This window comes from Xyrauchen texanus, chromosome 21, assembly GCF_025860055.1.
Source record: "Xyrauchen texanus isolate HMW12.3.18 chromosome 21, RBS_HiC_50CHRs, whole genome shotgun sequence".
In the NCBI taxonomy this organism is placed as follows: Eukaryota; Metazoa; Chordata; class Actinopteri; order Cypriniformes; family Catostomidae; genus Xyrauchen; species Xyrauchen texanus.
The window spans coordinates 985,428-1,001,907 of NC_068296.1; the positions used below are offsets into that span (position 1 = coordinate 985,428).

Below are 16,480 nucleotides of genomic sequence, written 5' to 3' on the forward strand. Positions count from 1 at the left end.
GCACACGCACACACGCGCACGCACACACACTCACGCGCACAACATACGCTCATGCACACATGCTCACTCACACACACACACTCACTCACGCTTGCACACACACACACACACACACACACACACACACTCATGCTCACACGCGCGCACACACACTCATGCTCACACACGCTCAAACACACTCATGCTCACACGCGCACACACACACTCATGCTCACACGCGCACACACACGTGCACACACACACGCTCATACACACACATGCTTACACACACACACATGCTCACACACACACACATGCTCACACACACACACACACGCTCACACACACACGCACACACACGCACATGCTCACACACGCACACGATCACACACACACACACTGATGAATCATGACTTTAGAAATTAAAGTCAATTTTGATTTCATGTTGACTTTAAATTTCAGTGCAATAGCAGGACAAAAACATTAATGAGATACGTTTGAAGGCCTCAGTTTTGTGTTATGTTCCCTGTTCTATTGAAACATACTGAATGTAGTCTAAGGATTCCCATGATGCAGCTCTGTACAAGAGCTGTAATGGTGGCACACACATAACGATGACATAATTTTGGATTTCGGTAACGGTAAATAAAAATCATGCTGTTATTTCAGTTCACACGTATAGTCAGCAGAGCAGTTTCCCCCAAACTCCAGCTGTACACCTAAAACATGTTAAAGATCCCATGAAGATGTTTGACGAGCATGGTTTTATTGTGCTGAAGTATTCCGTATGGTTTTATAAACATATAGCCAAGAGCCTTTATTTTATAAATCCACCTGACAAAAGCAAATCTGACATAAACGTAAACCACGAAGACACCTTTAAAATAAGTCACTGTAAATATATGAATGTTAGCGGAACTAACTTATTATAATTCAATATTTTTATAATATTCAGCGCAGTTCCAAAAAAGAAGTATCGTGATTATTACTATGCGTTGTTAAATATCGGTGATTATTACTGTGTGTTGTTAAATATCGGTGATTATTACTGTGCGTTGTTAAATATCGGTGATAATTACTGTGCGTTGTTAAATATCAGTGATTATTACTAAGCGTTGTTAAATATCGGTGATTATTACTATGCGTTGTTAAATATCGGTGATTATTACTATGCGTTGTTAAATATCGGTGATTATTACTATGCGTTGTTAAATATCGGTGATTATTACAGTGCGTTGTTAAATATCGGTGATTATTACTGTGCGTTGTTAAATATCGGCGATTATTAGTATGCGTTGTTAAATATCGGCGATTATTACTGTGCATTGTTAAATATCGGCGATTATTAGTATGCGTTGTTAAATATCGGCGATTATTACTATGCGTTGTTAAATATCGGCGATTATTACTATGCGTTGTTAAATATCGGTGATTATTACAATGCGTTGTTAAATATCGGTGATTATTACTGTGCGTTTTTAAATATCGGTGATTATTACTGTGCGTTGTTAAATATCGGCGATTATTACAATGCGTTGTTAAATATCGGCGATTATTACTGTGCGTTGTTAAATATCGGTGATTATTACTGTGCGTTGTTAAATATCGGTGATTATTACTGTGCGTTGTTAAATATCGGTGATTATTACTGTGCGTTGTTAAATATCGGTGATTATTACTGTGCGTTGTTAAATATCGGTGATAATTACTATGCGTTGTTAAATATCGGTGATTATTACTGTGTGTTGTTAAATATCGGTGATTATTACTGTGCGTTGTTAAATATCGGTGATTATTACTATGCGTTGTTAAATATCGGTGATTATTACTGTGCGTTGTTAAATATCGGTGATTATTACTATGCGTTGTTAAATATCGGTGATTATTACTATGCGTTGTTAAATATCGGTGATTATTACAATGCGTTGTTAAATATCGGTGATTATTACTGTGCGTTGTTAAATATCGGTGATTATTACTGTGCGTAGTTAAATATCGGTGATTATTACTGAGTGTTGTTAAATATCGGTGATTATTACTGTGCGTTGTTAAATATCGGTGATTATTACTCTGCGTTGTTAAATATCGGTGATAATTACTATGCGTTGTTAAATATCGGCGATATTACTATGCGTTGTTAAATATCGGTGATTATTACTGTGTGTTGTTAAATATCGGTGATTATTACTATGCGTTGTTAAATATCGGTGATAATTACTATGCGTTGTTAAATATCGGTGATTATTACTGTGCTGTTAAATATCGGTGATAATTACTATGCGTTGTTAAATATCGGTGATTATTACTGTGCGTTGTTAAATATCGGTGATTATTACTGTGCGTTGTTAAATATCGGTGATTATTACTATGCATTGTTAAATATTGGTGATTATTACTATGCATTGTTAAATATTGGTGAATATACATTAAAATTATTAAATATAATTCTTCTTTGTTGTAATTAAGTGAAAAAGTGTGGAAAGCAAGGCTTTATTATTTTTAACTATATGTTATTTCATTCTTTAAACATTTTATTAATCACTTTGACTAAAATTATGTTATGTATATATATATATATATATATATATATATATATATATATATATATATATATATGTATATTTTATTTTTTTTTTTTTATTTTCAATTATTATGAACTTTTAAGCCATTTTAGAACAAAAACCTAATTATCAAGATTAAATATTGAATATTGTCAACAGGCTGTCATTTCTTGAACCATATCACCAAGCCCTAATGCTAACTACAAAACTATTGATTTCATGGGATCTTTAACTGTGTCCTCACAGATTCAAGAGACTTAAGACCTTTCAAACATCAAGTCGTGTCTAATGTACTAACTTAAATGCATATCAAGCTACTGTATGCTTACCCTGATTAGAAACACTAGAGTGAGGTCTAAATATATAACAGTGCATTGCATCATTAGCATCTGCTGGGGGAAATCCACTGCGCCGGGACACGCACGGGAGACAAATTCACTTGGTATTTGAAGGGGAAAAGCAACACTCCACAGGTCCAGTGGGTTGTCAAAGTAACGCCGCTGACCGTGTTGTTATTGAAACACAGCTGGCCGGCGGTTTACGTTACCTTCAGGGGCACAGCAGGGGCAGAGGTACAGGGCTCTTCGGCGAGGGGTCCCGACATAGGGCTCAACTTCCACAACACAGGGAACGAATGAGAGAGAGAGAGAGAGAGAGAGAGAGAGGTGGCCAGAAAAGATGTAGAAGAGAAAACAGTGAGGAGTGAAATCAAAGAGGAAGAACTCTGAGGAGAAACTGACAGTGCGTGAACGAGATGCTCTGTTCCATAACCTAGTGAGCTGCCTACAGAGGCAGCATTTTGAGACCACGTCCACACTAAAGGCCAATAGGCTATAGTACACTTCGGTTGTCCGTGATGCTAATCGCTACACACAGTATGCATAACACAAATTCTGTCATCAACAAAGTCTGGGCAGACTGTCCGCATGTGGCCCAGATTTCTCGGCAGGTGGACAGTACTTGTCTGTGCGCAACATCGGCGTATCACAAAGCAGTCGTAGTAAGCACGTCTCAAACGCCTTCATATTCACTTGAGGTCAAAAGAGAATACTTTGAAAGGCAGCCAATGCGGCCAAATGGGCACGATCTGACCCGGAAGTCACAGAAACTAACTATACCCGGGCCATGGTACATTTAAGTCCGTAAACTCAGTTTTCTGTTCCCTAATGTCTTCATTTTCCAAATTATGCAGTAATGGAGATCGTTTTCGAAGGTCTACGTTTTTGGAGAAGAAAAACGCTGTTATAGTGTGCATGAGTGACGTGAACGTAGCGAAATCAATGTTTGTTAAAAACGCAGTTTAGTCGTGGCACTCTCCCGACATGAAAACGGTAATTAAACCTGAGCGCCACCGAACGGAATTGCAAAAATAACCATTGTTTTTAAACAGCTTTCCAAAAACACCCGTCTGTCGTTGATCGAAGATGCGCGGATTGACGGTCAGGTGCAGAGGCAACTGAGATTCGTCTTCCGCCACCGAGGACTTAAGCTGCGTTCACACTGCCAGCGACATGCAGCGACAAAACGACCTCATCTCATTCATTTTCAATTAGAGCTGCTGGCAACTTCCGGCAACACGAGGATCGGTGGCCGTTGGCGACTGGATGTGGGCGTGTCCAGTGACGCGACAAAGTTGAGAAATGTTTAACTTTATGCAAATGAAGAGTGACTTTTGGGAGCGACAGCCAGTACGAGATACGATGGTAGAGCTCACGTGATCCTAGTCAAAGGATGGGAGGTAGTCAAAAAAGCATGAAACTACAATGCATTTGGGATGTAAATGGACAGCAGTGAAGCACCACCCCTGGCCTGTCAATCAACCGCTGTGCTAACACAAGAGTTTATCTTTACCAGCTACACAAGTGGTCAAATGAGACGTATACCACGACCAGGTGTACACGGGATCAAAAGATCTAATAAATGAATGGAGTAAATCACAATGCTCAATATGCCAGTTGTTGATACAGTTAATGCTGCCTAAAGTAATAAAATAAAACTCAAGGTTCAAGGTGAACGTGGTGTTGTATTATTTTCTGATTGAATCACTTTGGTCTTTGTTTCTTTAATACACAGATATATAAGAGTGAATCTGCAGAGTTGCGTTCACAAAGCATGTTAAGTGTGAAATAAAGCGAATTAAACTCACAGCACCTCCTGAGATGGTCTGAGGTCATTTGCAGCATTCTCAGACGACGCTATTCATGCAAACAGTTTTCAGACGCCCGAAACGATGAAAGATTCATCAATATTTACATGCACGTGTTTCACGAGACGCTATCGCTGCACGCCTCTGAACAAACCGCTGATGGCTTTTCTTCTATCTGTTCTGAAACATATAATAAAGTGTGTTTCTTTAAGCGCTTGTTTTTGAGTTTAACAGCATTTCTCTGAGACATCTTACGGGTCGCCCGCCTGTAGCAAACTTACCCGCTCATGAAATACCTGCATTTGGACGAGGAGCTTGCGAATAACGATCTGGATTCGTTTCACACCCTGGGCTACTTTTAATATATCTGCGGACTTCCCAGATCCGTGGTTTTGCCATTTCCTGATATTGTCCATTATTGCCTGTCGATGAGAGCTGCATTCAGCATCGGGATGTTTGTAAGACAGCGTCGATATCTGATTACATCGTCCTATCGCCCAGCCCTATGTCCCATGCGACAGTTAAAAGAGCCACAGTTACATGTGCATGCACAATACATTTTATTTTGAGTCTCCCATGTGGAGTACTATTGTGTTAATGGGAGCTGCTGCCTATGCACAGCGTTCCAAATCAGGCGCTTATGAGGTTTCATGATGACTAGGATGCTACCTTGGAGATACGTAGACTGTAGGCAGCAACGCAGCTCACTAGGGTTCAGAGCACAACTACTGAGAGGAAATGACACGGGAATGAGCGAAAACAAGAATGAATTGAGGAATGACAGGTGAGATATCAAACAGCTCTTTGAACTTTTCTTCGGTGTGAAATTGAGGGCGATTCAAGAGCAAACCTGATGAAGGGGCCACCATACAGAACATCAAAGAACTACTGATGCAGGACAGCCGTTCTCCTAAAAATGGAGCTTATCCAATGATAGAATTTGGGTTTTTATGACCAGCGTTGGAATTGAAAATCATGGCTGTGCGAATGATTAATACATCAACTTTGTGACTGAGAGCTAAATATGAATGATGTGGAAATCAGCAATATGCACACCAGGGGTCAATCCCGTCTAAAGTGGGAAAAACGCCAAACAGAAGTCAAAAGAATGATTGACACCAAAGTCAAGGAGTTTGTGAATGATGCAAGTGGAGTGGTGGTGGTGTAGTGGGCTAAAGCACATAACTGGTAATCAGAAGGTTGCTGGTTCGATCCCCACAGCCACCACCATTGTGTCCTTGAGTAAGACACTTAACTCCAGGTTGCTCTGGGGGGATTGTCTCTGTAATAAGGGCACTGTAAGTCACTTTGGATAAAAGCGTCTGCCAAATGCATAAATGTAAATGTAATGCATGGGAGCAAATGAAAAAAGGCGGATCTACACCACACGAATGAACGTCCGCTGAAGTGCAGTAAAGCAGACCTTGTTTGCATTGTGAAGTGGATGAATCTCATCAACGGCAACTCTGAATAATGACCCTCTATTTGAACAACTCGTGCAAACGCAGTGGACGATAAAGGCGCTTTTCAATGAAGGGTTTTGTATCGGCCCTCAAAGTCCTCATCGTCTCCAATCAAAGGCCCATCCTCGGCAGTTATGACAAGAATTGGGGAACTAATTCTCCAGCAGCGACCATTAAAAGCAGCAAGCTTGCATTCCAGTGTGCAAACATGCTTGGAAGAGAGCCATGAAAACAAACACACTGATGCAAAGATGCACAGAAATCAACAACAGCATTCTGTTAAATTAGTGACGAATAATGGCGGCAATTGGATTGTTTTGGATACGATAAGCAAGATTTTCCGCCAAGAGTTGACACTGAAGCAATGAAACCAAAGTGTTTTGATTTTATGTTAATTTAAGGATTTTTATTAGAAATCCACCAACTGTTAGCCGGTCACTCGCCATCTAGCTTTATAGGAAACCCATCCGAAATGAGCAGATCGCATGTAAGTCACTTACTCTTCGTGCAACTGTTATGAAAGATAATCCAGCCGCAAACATTAATTACGGGGTTGCAGGATTAACAAGTCAAAGTCTTACATTGCTCATGCTCATGATGTTCCAAGCTCGTTTAACTTCCTTTCTTTGGTGGCACACAAAAGGAGATGTTGGACAGAATGTTGAGGAGTGACAGCACTCAGTCACCATTCACCTTCATTGTATGGAAGTTACTATCATCGTCTTTTGTGACATACCAAAGAAAGAACGTAAGAGCGCGCAACGGAGCTCGTGTACATTTTCATCCATCTGGGTTCCGGAAGCATTTTTATCCCCCATTCATTTCTTCCAAAGACTTATAAGTATAGCAACAATATATATATATACTTTAATTGCTAAATATCCTGATATGAACACATATATATGTGGTTTAAGAGTGACGTCATTTGCAGTGTGTCGTGGGTGTGCACGGTCACTCCAAAGGCACGTTTCACGGGTTTCGTTGGACGTGGTTCTCCGATTGGTGGATGTTTCTCTGATGGATCATGGGTAATGTAATCCACTATCAAACACGATATTTACACAATGAAGTTGACGCAGTCCGGAAGCTTCTATCATCCATGAACAACCTCGTAGCTCACTGTAGGTCTGTCTTTAAAGACTTATAAGTCATCTTGAAAATCGATTAGACTATAGGATAAATGAATGGGATATTTAATTCCGGAACCAGACTGTTGCGCTCTATATGAGGTTGGAACGTCATGAAGGTGAGCAAGTGATGACAGAATGTTCATTTTTGGGTGAACTTTACCTTTAAAGGAATATCCCGGGGTTCATTTCAAGTTTATCTCATTATACAGTAATGTTGATTACCACAAAAATGATTTGGACTCGTTCTTCATTTATTTACTACAACAACAACAACAACAACAACAACATATATACATGTTTAACACAACTTTAAAAAGAAACAGTTAGTAAGTGATATAATGACAGTAAAATCATGCTAACACACATATTGTTTATGTCTTGTGTTTATACTTTTAAAACAGTGAGTATTTTAATGTTTACAGATTAAACGCCATTGACTTTCATTGGAAGTGTATCACTGGAACACACATTTGTGCTTTATTTTTAAGTTAGCGTGCAACAAGTTGAATTATTTATTTATTTATTTATTTTTGTGGTAATCAACATTATACCCCAAATGCTGTTTGATTGAGCTTGTGCTGAACCCAGAATATTCCTTTAAATGATTAGTTTTACATATGCTACTTATATTTAAGTCAAATAAAACACTGATTTTTTCTCCGTCTAAGAACCGTTGGACATGCTACAGGTAAGAAACATCTTGTTGCATTGAAAAAGATCCCCAAGCAATGCCTCAGCGTCTAGTAAAAGATCTGATTCACTGTTAGAAACAACTCCACGCTATCTCCTGTCTGCATGGGTGCGTTTGGCGAGGCTCGCCAGCATCTCAACACTGCGGCGCTAATCAACAAAACACCACAAGACGACACTCATACAAACAAGCACTCAATAGATCTACAGTGTAAGATATCAGGACGGGGAACCCACTGAAGATGGGCTACACATGACAAGATGAAGTGATGAACACAGAACCCTCCCGGGGCAACTGAGCAGGTATGACACATGAAAGCTACAGGTGTCTAAAGGGGAGGGGCTTCATCAAGAGCCTTGGTTGTTTATGCAGAGGGCAGATGCAAGGGGCCGAGCAAGCAATTTGGCAAAAGTTGTGTTATAAAACGTTTTTAATCTCTTAATAATAATTCTTATGTTTAATAACACCAAATAGAAACCTTTGTTTTAAGAGACTGCAATTGTGTACATATCTATAAAATGAGTATTATATGAAATAACTAATAAAAGTTAACAACAAATAACAAAACAGATCAATTCAAAATTAAATAGAATTAAATGTATACACAATGTCAAGGTTTTATTATAGTAAAAACATACACATTTTTATTAAAATAATATAGGGTTGTTCCATATCAAATTAACCAAATTTCAGAGACTTCCCTGCCTGAGTTTATTATTTATGTATTTTTTGTTAATTAATTTTCTACAGAAAGATCACCACAAATGACACTGAAAGCCAAAATATATTGAATGCAATGGAAAATATTTACAGAGTAATCCATTATTTTGAGAGGGGGGGGTCAAAATGACAAATTTCAGCCATTAATTTAGCAAAACTACAGGTAAAAAATAAGTAATAAAACTTAGAAAGGTGGACAGCATCATAATTTGTTTTTTTACATTTCTGGTTTGAACAATATTTATATTTCAGTCTTTTGTTTTGTTGGACAAGAATGTGACCCATATTTGGTTTCCGAACATTGAAAATGGGTCAAATTCAACAATGCATTGAGATATGTCTGCACGGGAGAATCAGATGCAGTATGGCATTCACAGTTAGGGTGACCGACGTCCCGATAATACCGGGACAGTCACGATTTTACAAGCCATGTATCCCCTATGGACCAAGAGTCGGGACGATGTTTCTCCTGATAATTATTGTTTTAAATAAGCTTTTGTTTTTTAATATTGGTTTTGTAAATGATTAATGAAATAAGTCGCTGTTCATTTTTACTTGAATATGGAATGAATGAATAATACACGTATTCTGGAGTTATAGACACTCAAACTTTGGAAAAACAAATTTAGTAAAAAAAAATATTATATGTCTAAAACCTATTTTATAAATAAATGTAAAATAAATAAATAAATTATATATATATATATGTGTGTGTGTGTGTGTGTGTGTGAAAATCAATTTTATAAATAAACAAAAAAAATAAAATTAATTACTTTTATAAATAAAAGTAAAATAAATTAATTATATGTCTAAATCTATTTAATAAATAAATGTAAAATAAATAAAAAAATTATATATGTCGAAAATCTATTTTATATATAAATGTAAAAATAAATAAATAAATTTATATATATATATATATATATATATATATATATATATACACATGTCGAAAAAAATGATATATATATATATAGTCTAAATCAATTTATAAATAAATGTACAATAAATAAATTATATATGTCTAAATCTATTTATAAATAAATGTAAAATAAATAAATTATAAATGTCTAAAATAAAATTTATAAATAAAATTAAAAATAAATAAATTATATATATAGTCTAAAATCAATTTTATAAATACATTAAAAAATAAATAAATAAATTATATATATATATCTAAAATAAATTTTATAAAAAAATACAAAAATAAATAAATACATTTTATAAATAAATGTAAAATAAATAAATTATATATAAATAAAAATAAATTGATCAATTGTCACACATTATACATACATTTTTGCATATACATGGTGAAATTATTTATTTTTCACATATCCCAGCTAAGCTGGGGTCAGAGTGCAGGGTCAGCCATGATACGGCACCCTGGAGCAGATAGGTTCAAGGGCCTTGCTCAAGGGCCCAACAGTGGTGTCTTGGTGGTGTTGGGGCTTGAACCCCTGACCTTCAGGTCAGTAACCCAGAGCCTTAACCGCTGAGCCATCACCATATATACATGTCTATATCTGTATAATTTTTTTTTTTTTAAATTACAAAATTAAATATATATATTGATATTGATATATATATATATATATATATATATATATATATATATATATATATATATATATATATACTGTATTTATTTGAGAAAAATTTGGTTAAGTTGACATGTTATGACCCAAGTGTCAATTAGAATAAGCACCCTTCTTTGAGGTACATGAAAATAGCCGGGGGGAAATAGGAGGGTATTAAGGCAGGACGGGTACATAAGGGAAGACACTTCAGTAAGTACAGGGGGAAACGAGAGAGAGCGTAAGTTGTTAGTCTATATCAAGCAACAGATTTGAAATACATACCGCCCAGATGCAAATCCAGGATCTCACTGTAATTAGACTCTCCCCAATAGTCTACAATGAGGATATATTAAAAACATGTTACTATACACACAGGCACAGCCAGGAGCTTCAACTCATGCATATATGTGCACACAAACACACAGTAAGGAATGCCGAATACACACTCTTCACAATTTGTTATTTGGCATGTATATAAATGTAGTTATTTGCATTTATATTGCATGTCCCACAATGGCAGAATGGGCACATAGATGTTCTGCACCGCTGAGTTCTGACTGAGAATACGACTGAGTATAAAATAGTTTGTGTAAATCCATTAAACTCATCTGAAACTGAAAAATACGGAAAATAAGACAAGGTATAACTATATACTATATATAGTCCAAAAGGAAGTAAAATATAAGTAAAAAATAAATAAAAAAATTCTCAAAACTCCACAATGTGGCGACATTAATGTGAAGTTTTCAGTGAATTATGTCAACAAAAAAATTTGAAAATAATAATAAAAAAAAGTAACAAAATTATAATGGGCATTAATATTTTTGAAAACTAGACTAGCTCATATATGATGCCCAAATAAAACAATGATCTATGCAGATTGTCAATCATTTACATGCAAAAGAGCCAAATAATTTAGGATAAAAATAATGGCCATAAAATTGTATTGTGCATTATTATATATATATATATATATACACACATTATATTTGTATTATTTATTTAAAATAAAACAATGCAAAACACAATTTCATGGCCATTATTTTAACTTTTTAGAGCCGATAAATTCTGGTATATTCAATCACAATTTAGGGGTCATTCCATGAAATCAGTACCTTTTATATTTTAAAAAGGCGATTTAATTAAAAACATTTTTTTTAAGATTTTAAACATTCCATCAGACAAAGTATGTATTGAAGAGTTAATCTGCATTGTGCCATCATATGCCAAATAAATATAAAAATGCTAATAAATATTACATATTTAAATACATTTATATTTGTATATTTGCTTGAAAATACGCCTTTAAACAAGTAAAAGTGTTGAAAGTTTAACAGTTCATCAGGCTTTACACTCGAGGTGACACAACAATGTGCTAATTAAAAGATAATTTAATGCTGACATTTAAACAAATATCCACTTTTTAATTGCAAGTTGTTTTCTATTTCCATGGCAACAGTGATGGCCAATAAAGATCGTCCCCAGTGGACAAACCTAAAATATAAGATAAAGTGATCCTGAGAGGATCAGGGTTTATTTAAATTATTATTTCAATAAGAGGAACGTATGATGGTAACAGGGTTGACCGATAACTTGGCAACACAACGTAGTATTTAAAAATATATATCTAATGGCTGCTAAAACATGCAAAATATACAGTATGTATTTACAGTATAGACAGAGAGAGAATAAATGCTAAATACTAGCTTTTTTCCCACATGCATTGACAATCAAATTTGTGCATATTTGCTAATAACCCAATAACGTTGGAAACACATGTCTGGGGAGTGGGGACAGCTGTATAGAAGTTCAGATATTCATTGTCAAAAAGTAATTGTTTACAGATATGAGATATAAAAAGGCACAGCTTTCACAGAATGACCCATATTTGGTCTGTAAACCAATAGTTATATAAGATGGTTAATAACAGACTGTATGATGCACTTGATCTTCTCTATATATCAGTCATTATTACACATTACAGTGGCACACATATCTATGTTAGGTGTGATGGGACTGACGGGACATGCAACATGCTCGGCATGACACAGCATGACTACAACACGACTGGAGTTATCACCATGGATACCTGAGTGTCTCTTACGCTGTTTTGGACTAACACTAGAACCTTTATACAGGCCTTAGAGAGAGTAAAGGATAAAAAGAGATTTAGAAACACTAGATGAGATGAAGGGGAGAGGGGGTGGGCAGAGAGGAAGCAAAATTCGCAAAATGAGCATTTCTCTCTAGTCCCTACGGTCTAGAATCTCATACATTCCTGCTATAGGAGCATTAGACTAAGACATCCGTCACACTTTAAATTGTGAAGCGTTTTTGCAAAAGGACATCGTTTTCTTTCAATCCAACAATGCACAAGATTCTCTCAGATATGTAACTGTAGCACTTATTAAATTAATAATCCAAATGTTTGCTGGTCCCTTGCCAGGTGTGATTTTATTTATATGTAATAAACATTTAAAACACGAGGACAGCTGTTGTGAGCATGCAAAAACAGCAACGTTTTTTAATTCTGCAATATCATTTGTATTTGATCTGTCGGCGTGCATATTGTAGTTTTTGATGTGGGTTTAAAAATTGACATCAATTTTGGTTTTCTTATGATTACTGGATTATTTATTCCTCGCCTTTTTCGCCCCAATTTGTAACCCCCAATTCCCAATGCACTCTCAAGTCCTCGTGGTGGTGTAGTGACTCGCCTCAATCCGGGTGGCGGAGGACGAATCTCAGTTGACTCCGCATCTGAGACCATCAATCCGTGCATCTTATCATGTGACTTGTTGAGCGCGTTACCACGGAGACATAGCGCACGTGAAGGCTTCAAGCTATTCTCCGCAGCATCCACGCACAACTTGCCACACGCCCCACCGAGAGCGAGAACCACATTATAGCGACCACGAGGAGGTTACCCCATGTGACTCTACCCTCCCTAGCAACCGGGCCAATTTGGTTACCCCATGTGACTCTACCCTCCCTAGCAACCGGGCCAATTTGGTTACCCCATGTGACTCTACCCTCCCTGGCAACCGGGCCAATTTGGTTACCCCATGTGACTCTACCCTCCCTGGCAACCGGGCCAATTTGGTTACCCCATGTGACTCTACCCTCCCTAGCAACCAGGCCAATTTGGTTATCCCATATGACTCTACCCTCACTAGCAACCGGGCCAATTTGGTTATCCATGTGACCCTACTCTCCCTAGCATCCGGGCCAATTTGTTTGCTAAGGTGACCTGACTGGAGTCACTCAGCACGCCCAACTCATCGGTTACAGTGAGTCACTTACAATGGAAGTCAATGGGGGTCAATCTGTAAAAGTTAAAATACTCACTGTTTCAAAAGTATATCCACAAGACGTAAACAATATGTGTATTAGCACGATTTTACGGTGATATAATCACTTACTAACCTTTTCTGTGTAAATAAATATCTAATACCGGGATAATGTTTCATCGTCATGGCAACAACGTTGCAATATTTGATAAACAACCTGGGACTGGTTTGTTTCCAATATGCCTAATAGGACATTGTAGTGTCCGTTGGAGATGACACGTCCTCCTCTTGAACTATATATTGTGGTGTGCCGCAAGGATCCGTGTTAGGGCCAATTTGACTTTTCTCAAATGTAGTTTTCTCTATACATGTTTCCTCTAGGTTCTGCGATTCGAAATGTTTAAATGTTGCTCAAGAGGGGTAATGAAGATATAAAAAATTGGATTGCAGAGGTTCATGGTTTTAAAAAGAATCAGATTGAGTCAACTCTTAATCAGGTGGTCCCGAATATTCAGCAGCTGGTGAGAAATGTGGGCAAATTTTGAACATCACATCAGGAATTTAGTTCAGTCTTGTTTTTAATCAGTTGAGGAACAATTCCAATGTGAGACAGGTTGTGAGTTTTAGGGATACATGCTTTATTTAGTCTCGCTTAGATTATTGTAATGCACTGTTTTCAACTTAAATAGGGCCTATTATGCTTTTTGGGATTTTACCTTTCCTTTAGTGTGTAATATAGCTGTTTGTGCATGTAAAAGGTCCCCACTACTAAGTAGGTCCTTGTGGTGGCGCGGTCACTCACCTCAATCCGGGTGGTGGAGGACACGTCTCAGTTGCCTCCGCTTCTGAGACGTCAATCCGCGCATCTGATCACGTGACTCGTTGTGCATGACACCACGGAGACTCACAGCATGTGGAGGCTCATGCTACTCTCCACGATCCACACACAACTCACCACACGCCCCATTGAGAGAACCACTAATCACCACCACGAGGAGGTTACCCCATGTGACTCTACCCTCCCTAGCAACCGGGACAATTTGGTTGCTAAGGAGACCTGACTGGAGTCACTCAGCACACCCTGGATTCAAACTCACGACTCCAGGTGTGATAGTCAGCATCAATACTCGCTGAGATACCCAGACCCCCTCCAAAGAATGCCTAAAGGCTACTTTAAGCTGAAACTCGGTTATGGTAAGGGGCGTTACACATTTCTGACACACGCTGTAAGCGGTTGACCAATCAGAGCAGACTGGGCTTTTCAGAAAGGGGGGGCTTTAAAGAGACAGGAGCTACAGCAGAGCGTTTCAGACAGAGGGTGAAAAGAGGTGTACAGTATGAGAAAAATAATTAATTTTTTGAACATTGAAGCGTGTAAACCTATTCTAGTAGACCGGCAAAATTTAATTATTAACCTGTAAATGAGCACAATATGGGCTCTTTAAAATCAACGCACTTTAGCACGGCTACAATCAGTCGCTAGACTTTTGACACGAACTAGGTCTATTAATCTTATTACTCCAGTTTTAGCTTCTCTGCTTTGGTCCCCAATTCATTTTAGGGTTGATTTTAAGATTTTTATAATTACATATAAAGCACTACATGGTTTTGCACCTGAACATTACTTAGAAGACCTTATGAAACAGTTTGACATCTTAGAGCTTCTGTTCATGAACTGTTTGCTGTTCCAAGATCCAGATATAAACTACAGGTGAGAGAGTGTTTGTAGTGAACGCCCCACGATTATGGAACAGCCTGTCCTGGGATATTAGATCTGATGAATCGGAGTCTGTTTTTAAGTCTCATTTGTATAAACTTGCTTTTACTACTTTGTACATTTTAGTGGTTACCGGAGTGTGTTTTGATTGTATGTTTTGTGAAGCACATTGTGCAGCACCGCCTATAAGCAGTCTGCGTAGGGCACCAACTCCCTAGGGGGGCACCTTCTTACCCTAGGAGGGCACCAGAAAGTCCACCGGCTGCCCTTACCCGCACGTTATATGTTATTCAAGGAGCCGAAAGGAGTTGCGGAACACAGACGATCGCTTCACGCTCATATCACGCGAACCCCCCCCACTCGTCCACCTGGAACTCTGCGTAGGGCACCAATTTGGCCAGCGGCGGCCCTGACTTTGTGCTAAACTGCTAAAAGTTGCGCTATATATAATTAAAGTAGTATTATATAACTTTAGACAGAAAAGGTTAGGTAGTATTCATACCATTTACATCTTGTGGCTGCAACTAAACAAGGGGTGAGTCAAAATTAATGTTGCACAAACGCTGTTGATTGAACAGACTTATAGGAAATATTTATTTTCGTGAAGCAAGATCTGATATAAATAAAAACTAAGAAAACTAAAAGCACGAAGCACTATTGTTCATAAGGTCAAAATGTACCTCAAGAGTTAAGCATGAGTTATGAACTCAGCCGTGAATCTTTAACCCTGTAGCAGCGTAACAGAGGGAACGTTCCCATCGGACAGAAATAGAGAAATACCTGCTTCTCCTCGCAGCGCTTTCTCCACGGCGACCCCTCGCTCTTCTAACTGCCTCTGTTTCTCCTCCACCTGCTCCAGCTGCCTCTGAATGATCTGAGGAATCACAAAGGAGCTTCTTTCACGCTCTAACTCTTCATCATGATGATGGCGTATATTTAGTCTTCTGACACCTAGATGTAATAAATCATGAGTAGTTTTTCACCTGGGCTCTGTGGAGCCTCTTGAGCTCCTCTTGTTTGGCTTGCCTCCGTGCTGCTTTCTGCACTCTCTTAGTCAGTTTGGCATTGAGTTCCTCCTCCGTGTACGTCTTCTGCAACAGGAAATTAAAAGTGAGATTCAGCAGTCCTGTAAACTGTTTCCAGGTCAGTTATAGGTGGATCCTTGTCTGGCATCCCATGAGCGTTTATGGTCAGCCTTAA

General features: G+C 37.8%; 1 protein-coding gene across 5 annotated transcripts in view; it reads right to left on the bottom strand.

Annotated features, from left to right (window-relative positions):
* mical3a (microtubule associated monooxygenase, calponin and LIM domain containing 3a) overlaps window positions 1–16,480 on the bottom strand; it is a 117,854-nt gene that overhangs the window by 8,143 nt on the left and 93,231 nt on the right. For 2 of the 5 annotated variants that reach the window (XM_052152916.1, XM_052152912.1), the window contains 3 exons: window positions 16,264–16,371; window positions 16,061–16,154; window positions 10,556–10,606 (listed from right to left, as the gene is read on the bottom strand). In XM_052152916.1, the coding sequence (XP_052008876.1) occupies window positions 10,556–10,606; window positions 16,061–16,154; window positions 16,264–16,371 (253 nt within the window). Of the gene's footprint in view, window positions 1–3,087; window positions 3,154–10,555; window positions 10,607–12,362; window positions 12,414–16,060; window positions 16,155–16,263; window positions 16,372–16,480 lie in introns of all 5 variants that reach the window. The other 3 variants (XM_052152914.1, XM_052152911.1, XM_052152915.1) reach the window with 3 other exon arrangements.